We start from the raw sequence: 9,153 nt of genomic DNA, 5'->3' as shown, positions 1-9,153 counted from the left end.
CCTGGATATTTTGGCCACTCCACTCTGCCGCCTTAGCCGGCAATCAGCGGACTGAGGGTGGGGCTGGAATGAAAAAGGTTTGGATCTCAGTGACAGGAGATGAAAGTTGCAAAAACTCTGCCCAGGTTTCTGCTCTGGATCAACTTTCCAGGTTATATGATGAACAGGTCTTAGGACTCGCGGTGGTGCATCCTCCCTCTGACTCGTGCCTTGGTTCGCCGCTCCTGCTCAGCGCCCCTGCGCTCACAGTCCCCGCACCTGCCGGGCGTGCGCCCCACCAGCCCGGGGCTGGAGCCTCCGCCGCCGCTGTAGTTGCCGCCGCCACGGGGCCTGCTCCACCAAGCACATGCGCACTGGCGACGCCGGGCCGGCGCCTTCAGTCTCCTCCTCCGCAGCCTCCGGGTTCCGCAGTCACTTCCTGCAGCTGTTTCCCTGTGGGTCCGGTTGGACTGACTTTTGACAGTCAGCCTTTAGCTGCGGAGGGGGCTCGGCGGGACCAGCGAGAAAGTTGCGGGGAGGGAGGCGGAGTTGAACCGGGCCGAGCGGGGTGCGGAGGACCGAGGGCGGCGGGCGTCCCGGGCAGACGCGGCGCCCAGACTCCCGGAGCGTTCTGGGGGTTCCGGTAAGTGCGGGCGATCGCGAGCCTCGGGGCATTTAGGACGAGCACAGGAGCGACGGGACTAGGAGTTCCTTTCCGGTGCGGTCTTTCCACCTGCCCTCCACGTGACAGACTTGCGCTGCTTTTATTTATCTGTTTGTTTATAAGCATTTCACGTGTACTGTTTGGATCATTTTAGGCGTGCAGCTGCCTTGGCCCTCGCGCTTGCCCCCGCCCCGTGGGAGACCGGGGATTCCATGTTTCGTGATGGCATCCTTATGGGATTGAGGTGCGTGTGTATGTGTATGTATGTGTGTGCGCGCTCGTGTGTATGCATGCACATTTTAAGAATGTAAGGTATATGTGGGCGATGCTGAAGTATATGTAGCTTTGATTCAAATAACGTGAAAGGTTCCCTGGGATTAGGAACCGTCATAGCTGAGCCTAGAGAACATTCGCCAATCTACCAAGGCCTCTTCTCCCCCAGATTCTTCCGTTCTTTTGGGTCTTCCTTATGTGATATACCTTACCTCAACTGATTATTTTTCTATTTTCCTCTCTCTCATTCCTTCTCGCTGCTTTCTGATGACCTTTGAATAACACTCACCGTCTTTCCCTCGTTTCCAGAATTCCCAATTACAGACTTCCCTAGTTTATTGAGGTGCCAGTAACCTGTTCCTTTATTGTGTTCCCTTTCCTAAGAAGATTTCTCCAAATGAGAAAGTGGTTGTCTTTAATACAGTAAGTGAAGAGTAGGCCCCAGTCCGATCATGAAAACTATGCTATATGATCATTCGTTTTCTTTAAATAGGGTACACTGAAGCTTTGATTTTCTTTATTGCCCCTCAACCCCTTCCAAACCGGGATATTAACCACCATAAATCCTTCATTATGCCACTTCAAGCATCAAATTGAATGGCTTTTTTGATCCAAGGAATATTTTATTTACATCAGCTATCAAGTTAGTTTCTTTTAATCTAATGCAGTAGTTGAGCAGATCTGAGTCGCAAGTGCTTTGAGTCTCTTTATATTCCACCATTCCTGCTTTCACTGAAGGCTTCGTTTTAGTATTTCTTTTAGTTTTTTATTTTCCGCTAGTTTTTTTTTTTTTTTTTTGCAAGTATAGAAATACCTGATGTAATTGTCATGCATAGACGCTTTTGGGGGGAGTTGACATCGTTTCGATTGTTAAATATTACAAGAAAGAATTTTGGACTATCTAGCTATTCTTTAAACATTATAAAGGTAAGATGCAATAATGGGTAAGTCTGTACTTGGTGAGAATTTTTTCTTCAATTCAGGGGATTTTATCAGGCCTTTATTTTGATGGAAGCCTGTAGACAACACTGGGGGAGACACATGCTGGTATTTCCTCAAGTGGGAGTAAACTTTCATAAAACAAGTCCAGACATGTCTAGGCATTTGGTAGCATTTGATTTTCTGTTTATATTGCTGATTTCCTTTATCCAGATGTTTTGACACCCTCCTCCACCATTTCTCTTCTGAGCTGACAGCTTGTCATTGGCACTTTGGTATCAGTATGTCTCTGTACAGGTGGTATGTGTAGTTTTTTAATATTATGAATTATTATAATTAGGTAGTTGAACTTAAAAAAAGTGGTCTTTGTCTCCTTAGCTTCCCTTTTCAAAATATCTGTATCTGCTTTCTGAATGTCTTTGACTTAATTGAGAGAAATAATATGGTTATAGAGACCCTGACTTTTTAAATGTTCTAAATCTGTATTGCTTTTTAAAAAAATATTCTCAGAGAAATGGACAGCATACTTCTGCTTGAGAATAAAATAATATTGTTGTATTTCTAAATATTATGTTTAATGAGAAGTATTGTTAAGTACTATGACTAATAATTTATGTACTTTGTCCTTTACTATATTATTTTCCCATTGCACTGATGTCCTTTGCTGCCCCAAGACCCTGAATTTAGTATAAAAGCTGTTACTTGGTTGCAATTTCCATGTGTATATACTTATTAAATGTGGTAAAAGAGACTTTTAACTTTTCAAAATGTTCTTGGTTAATTTTAGTAAATCTATTATTGTCATAAAATGTACACATTTCTATTGCAGATGGAAAATTTCAGCAGCTTAAAATAGCCATATTCTATTGACCAAGAAAAGAGGTTTTAATAGTATTGAGAGTGAAAAGAATAGAGGAGTTTGAAATAAGGATTTTAATTTGGGTTAATTAGAATTGTGGGAACTCAAAGTGCATACTGTGGTTCATTTTGAGATACTCAGGGTTAGAAGTTGCCATCTGGGTGGGAGACCGGAGAAATCATAGATAAAATTGAAGTGGAATTGGAACATACTGGGTCTTTTCTGAGGGAAACAGAATAGAGACTATCAGTTATTTAATAAGAAGGGGAAAGCAAGTAGTCGAAAGACTGAGGAACTAGAATTATATTGGGGCTTGTGGTAGTGTGATTCAGTATGCCATTGGACATTTACTTGATACACTATTTCATGTAGGTAATTTACCTCTAGAGGGAGAGAAAATACTCTGATTTTATAGTGGACTCATGAATACCATCTAAGGCTATATGAGGTGGGGTCTTAAGCTTACGGGGAGCAGGCAAGTAATATGAATATAGGCAGCAGGCTGAGTGCAGACTGAGGTGGCCTAGAGAAGGCAAGCTTGGCTACCCCGGGACAGTGCCTGTCAGCACTAACTAGCTAATTGTTGCCCATGTAGGACCATGGGCCAAGTGTTGCCAGATCACCCTTTTATCAAGAGGAGCCACAAATCTTTTGATTTTTAAATGTTGACTTTAATTCAATTTAAAAATGAAAGCAAAACAAAACACTGTATATTCCAAGCAGAGCACATCTGTGGCTGCATGTGGCGTATAGGTTGTCTGCTTGCAGCCTCTGCTCTGAGGAGTCATTGGCTCAATTATTTAAATATTACTAGTTGATCAGAAGGTACACTTTTATTTATTTTTGTCACATGGTAACTCAGATTTTTTCCTAGAGTTCCGTGATATTTTAGCTAGTTCTAGAAGTGCTGGCAGTAATCTGAGCAGTGACACTCTTTATTTCATTCTTTTTGATATCATTTGGATAGAAAGACTAGTTTGCATGGAAAGGAGATATTTGCTAAGGTTCTTTGCTGGTGTTGTTGTTTTTTTTGTCTATGCATGATTATGGTCAGGAGTGTTTAAGTGTGCCTGAGGGAAGGGGTCTGGACTGGGTGACCTTTGATGTCCATTTCAGCCATGTGATTTTTAGATTTAATTAGCCACGGATGCAATACTGTTAATAATGTTCCTGGGCCAGAGGGACTGCATTTGGAGCTGTGCCAAGCAAAATCAAGCCAGATCTATAAAGCTGTTCTCAGTGGAAGAGCACTGTGTCAGTGTGGATTAACACACAGGGGCAGTCTGCTGGATGAGGTAAAAGGAAAGGAGTCCTAAAGATGGTTTGGAGAAGTAGAGGAAGGGGCAGATGGTGTGGTCAATTTACACGTCATATTGCAGAGGACACATTTTTAAGTATTTTTTTGCTGTTGATTCAGATTTGAAGACCCGACTTCTCGTCACCCACTGGATTATGCCCAAGTCTTTCCTACCCAATGATCCTCTTGCAACACGCTGGGCTTCCTCCGCCTAAGCGGCCCTCATCCTCTCCTCCTATGTCAGTGGCCGCCAGGTCTACAGGAACCTTGCCGCTTCCGCCGCAGAAGTCTTTTGGGCAGGAGGCTTCCTTGCCTCTGGCCGGGGAAGAAGAGTTACCTAAGGGAGGGGAGCAAGACACTGCCCTGGAGGAGCTATGTAAGCCCCTGTACTGCAAGCTCTGCAATGTCACCTTGAACTCAGCACAGCAAGCCCAGGCTCATTATCAGGTAAGGGAAGAAGAGAAAAATCAGGCATTTAGTGGGAGAACATTTCAGGGCTCTGCCCAATTCAGAGTTGTCTCTGAAATGACCAGTTGTGCCTGGAATAATAAGATGGCTAAGTATTAGTTTGTTTGGCTAAAAACACAATGTTCCTACTTTAAAAAAAAAGCATCACTTTTCATAGGATGGCGTCTCTCTCAACCTCCTACACTTAGCTGTGTGGCATTTGATAGCTTACCAGTTGTTAAATGTAAATCGTCTATGCGCGTTTGAACCTGTGATGCTAAGGAGAACAGCTGTTTGAAACATGGTGTACCAAACTCAATCCAGTGTCAAAATTGTTTAGAAGAATTAGTTTTATAAATATTCTCTTCTAGCTAATACAGTTTGTATCAGTTCAGGGTATTCTCTGTATATGAATCTTATGCTTTTCCTGGTGACCTCTGTCACTGCTAAGGAAAACACAGGTATCTTTCTGTAGTGAGAATAAAATGACATTGCAGTATTGAACCCTGTTCTTCATTTTTAATAATCATACTCTGACTCCTTTTAGCCTTTAGTATGAGCTGTTACTTATTTCTAAGATGTAAAGCTTCCACCTCCATGTAGAATAACTAGTGGAAAGGACAATTTTAAAGGATGTTATTACCGAAGAACAAATGGAAAATTAAATTTTGGCTAGAAAGAGAGTACAGTATTTCTTTTTATTCTAGATTGTTTTCTGTATATAAAATTATATCCTTTTTTTGAGAAAAGAGCTCAAAGAAGCAATTGAGGCCAAATGCCATTGAATGAAAGTGTATCTTCTGGGTCATCATTGATTTGACTATTCTCTGCATGAATATCTAAAATAATAAGACAGTATGGTAGAAAGATGACTGTTACAAAGATGTTTCTTCTATTGTGCCTCTACAACTTTCTCCAACTTAAAGCTTTTATTTACTCTGGGTGCAGGTCTTTTTTGTTTTGTTTTGATCTTGAAGAGTGATAATTGTGTCACTTTGTGATTGTACATCAGAAACATTTTGGTGGTGAATTGTTTTCTCTGGGATTTAGGGGGAAACATGATATGTTACTTCTCTGGAGTTCCTGTTGTTTGGGTTTGTTTTGCCCTCTGGTGCAAAAAGTTGAGTTGATTATCACCCAGATCTTGACACATGTCATTATTGGTTCATAAAGGCCTCTTCTGGTTTTAGTTTACATTTTTTTCCTTTTCCCCAACCCCTACTCTCATTCTCTCTGTGTACCACTCTCCACGACGATGGTTTGATACAGGGTCTTCCTTTGCCTGTTTTGCCATTCGGTTGGAGTCTGTTAGGATGGATAATCTATCTCAAATCCAAGACACAGTGCTAATTTTTGTCTTCATTTGTTCCTGTGGAATATTCAGTTTTATGGCCTACGACTCACTATGAAAAATCAAGCCTGGGTTCTAAAGTTTTGATTTTTAGCTGTGTAAAGCCCCTAGTAAACCATTAACTTGGGAGCAAGCCCACTTGTGTGTCATACAAACATATAATTACTCTTTACAGAAGAGTTGTTTACTTTTATGAGGGAAGACTCTCGGGCAATGTGTAATTTTAATATGTGTGCATGGATTGTGCATACACCTCCTGCCTGTTTTTCTCCTAATATCACTTTGTGACTTTATAGACAGTGATGGATGCTTTTGGTTATACATAGAGAGAATTCAGTTTGAGCAGGGTCGTTGGATTCTAAAGCTTAAATAAGAAAGAGAATCAACATTTATTTAGATTTTTTCTTTTCTTCCACATTTGTGTGTGTGTACACTCTGAACTTTTTAGCTGATGAGTAATATATACTTAATTTCAGCTCCCTCAGTGATACATTGAATATATAAATTAGAAAAGATAAGAAAATGGAAGTAAATTTTAGATAAATTTCTCAATAATCAGAATTTTTAAGTGGAAAAGTTGGAGGAAAGGATAGCCTGTCATAGAAACAATTTAAGCAGCCCAAAACTAAGGAAGGTTAGAGTAGAGAAGAAGCAAGCAGGTATCAAGAGAGTGGAACCTAATGGAAAATGAAATGTTTGGGTGTAATAAAAGCCTATTCCTAAGAGCTTAGAAGCAAAGATTTGAATGAAACCAATGTCACTGGTAATTCTTAAAGAAGAAGTTTTCGGCAGAGGAACAAAGCAAAGCAGTTCATATATACAAGTACAGAGCAATTTCATTAGGGTAGCATAGACAAAAGCTAATTTAGACGTGAAATCTCGATTTCAACGAGATAGAAATGTCAAGATGAGAGAGTGTGGATCAAAGAGTAAGTCAGAATAATAAACAATCAGAACATGAACACAACCTAGAGGTGGATGAACCAACATAGAAGGAAAGCATAGAAATGTTAGCCTGAAAGATGCATCAGAGACTACACCAAGGGTACATGAATAGGCTGTGATTTTAAAAGGCTGCTAAAGACAGGAGTAAGACTAATGAGTAAGTCTTATTGCGAACCAGAAATAGGCAGAATGGCAATGATTGTAGACTAATAAAGCTAATGGCTGGTGAGATGGTGGGAGTAAGGTTTTGTTTCAACTCTAAACGCCTGCTTTGTAATTTTTAATACAGAGTGATACCAAGACTACAAATTCATTATTTCAATTATGTGTGAGATAAAAGGGGTCAGTGGTAGCTTATTTATAAGCTAGAAACACATTCATGTGAGGTAATAAATCACAGTTGATTACACTACTCAAAATGTTTTAGTTAGTTGATGCCATTGTTGAAATCTCAAAGTTTCAAATTGCCCAGGGTATTGTAAACAACCCTTAGTCTGGTTTGAGTGGTGTTACACTAGAGTCTGACTGTATCATGTTCCAGTAATCCAGGACACACAATGGAAACTGCTCAATAAATACTTCCCTTTAAGCTCACTGCGATCTTTCCCTGCCATCCTTGTGTTCTTAAGTTGGGGCTGCCTTAGCAATGACCCATGCGTATCAGTGATCATCACAGATTTAGTTTTATTCCCAGGACTTTTTAACCCAGTCAGCTTGCTTCAAAATACCCTTAGCTGTTGTTTAATTTTTAATGAGGGTGCATATTTTTGTGGTCTCAAAATTATGGTTTTAGTTATAATTTAAAGTAAAACCTTTGGAGGAAAAACATGTCTTCATTTTATTAAAATTCGTCTGCAGGCTTCAGGTTACTTAGGGTAAGCCTGTCATGGAGTAACGTAACACTGTTTCAGCAGCATAAATGCCTAGAGGAAGAACTACTTTAGGATGGAAGGTCATTAACAGAAATTTAAAAAGCAAAAAGCATGGATAAATTTTGCTAAAGCATCTACATTTTAAAATAAAGTCAACCATTTTTTTTTGTAAATTCCTGTACTCTTTTGAAAAAGAACTAGTTACTCAAGGTAAATTTTAAAAATCTGTCATAAACATAGATTTCTATTTGTAATATTTAGTAGCCAAATAATAGCCTATCATAGTAATCAGGTTAATTTGAAAGAGAAATAGGGACTTCCCTGGTGGCGCAGCAGTTAAGAATCTGCCTGCCAATGCAGGGGACACAGGTTCGAGCCCTGGTCCTGGAAGATCCCACATTGCTGTGGAGCAACTAAGCCTGTGCGCCACAACTACTGAGCCTGTGCTCCAGAACCAGCAAGCCACAACTGCTGAGCCCGTGTGCCACAACTGCTGAAGCCCGCGTGCCTAGAGCCTGTGTTCTGCAACAAAGACAAGCCACTGCAATGAGAAGCCCGCGCACCTCAATGAAGAGTAGGCCCCACTTGCCACAACTAGAGAAAGCCCGCGCACAGCAACGAAGACCCAATGCAGCCAAAATATAAAAAAAAAGAAAGAAAGAAAGAGAGATAGAACACAGGAGGAAAAAGTAGCTCTAGAATTGTAATACTGAAAGTAGTGATCTTAATTCATAATACAGAGAATACATCTGATATTATCCCCAAATTTAAAGTACTGACTTTGGCACATACATTTTCACATTGATCACCCAGCTTTGGATAGCATAATCTCTAATTTCAGCTAATTTTTATGTTTTCAAAAATTTCCTGTCTGATTGTTTTTCATATGAGCTTGCAGTGTACTGAGAATGGTCAAAATACACTTCATCAGTGGATGAAGAAGCTCTTTGTGATCCTGTTAGCTGGATCTCACCGCCTTTCCGCCTCCCAAACTGAATCCATCCCTACCTCATTTCTTTGTATTTCAGAAGAATAGATATCCCTTCTTCTGTGCAAGGCTGATTCCTCATCCTGTACTCTGGATTTCATCACCTGTCGTCTCTTCTTTACCTTAGTCAAATTAAAAACATGCTCAGGTCTTTTCCCCATGTAAATAAAAATAGCAACAACAACCTTCCCTTTCTTTTTAATTCTTGTTAGCAACCTTTCTTTTCTTCTCTCCTGTCCTTAGAGTTCTGCTGGGTATACTTGTCCTCTTCAGGTCTTCATTTCCCAGCCCACCATACTCTGGTTTCCATGCCAATATTCTCATGAAATGGTCTTTTCAAGGTCATCCGTGATTTTACAGGCCAGATCTAGCTTTCTCACTTGACCTCTTTGTAGCATTTGCACTGGTAACAGCTTTCTCCTTAAAACATTAAAAGATATTTTTCGCAAAATAATGCCTATAGAACAAAGTACTTATAATGAAAAGCAGTAATCACCTGTTCTCCCTTCCTTATCCATCCCCTACCTTTTCTTTCTTCT

General features: G+C 40.3%; 1 protein-coding gene across 3 annotated transcripts in view; it reads left to right on the top strand.

The window, feature by feature from the left end:
• Positions 1–361: 361 nt before the first annotated feature.
• Positions 362–9,153, top strand: part of ZMAT3 (zinc finger matrin-type 3) — a 32,751-nt gene continuing 23,959 nt past the window's right edge. For 2 of the 3 annotated variants that reach the window (XM_079921544.1, XM_079921542.1), the window contains exons 1-3: positions 362–622; positions 798–887; positions 4,132–4,458. In XM_079921544.1, coding sequence (XP_079777670.1) covers positions 4,189–4,458 — 270 coding nt within the window. In that variant the 5' untranslated portion in view covers positions 362–622; positions 798–887; positions 4,132–4,188. The remainder of the gene's footprint in view (positions 623–797; positions 888–4,131; positions 4,459–9,153) is intronic. The other variant, XM_079921543.1, reaches the window with a different exon arrangement.

This window comes from Stenella coeruleoalba, assembly GCF_951394435.1.
Source record: "Stenella coeruleoalba genome assembly, chromosome: 5".
Lineage (NCBI taxonomy): Eukaryota > Metazoa > Chordata > Mammalia > Artiodactyla > Delphinidae > Stenella > Stenella coeruleoalba.
This window is presented reverse-complemented; position numbering and strand designations above follow the sequence as displayed.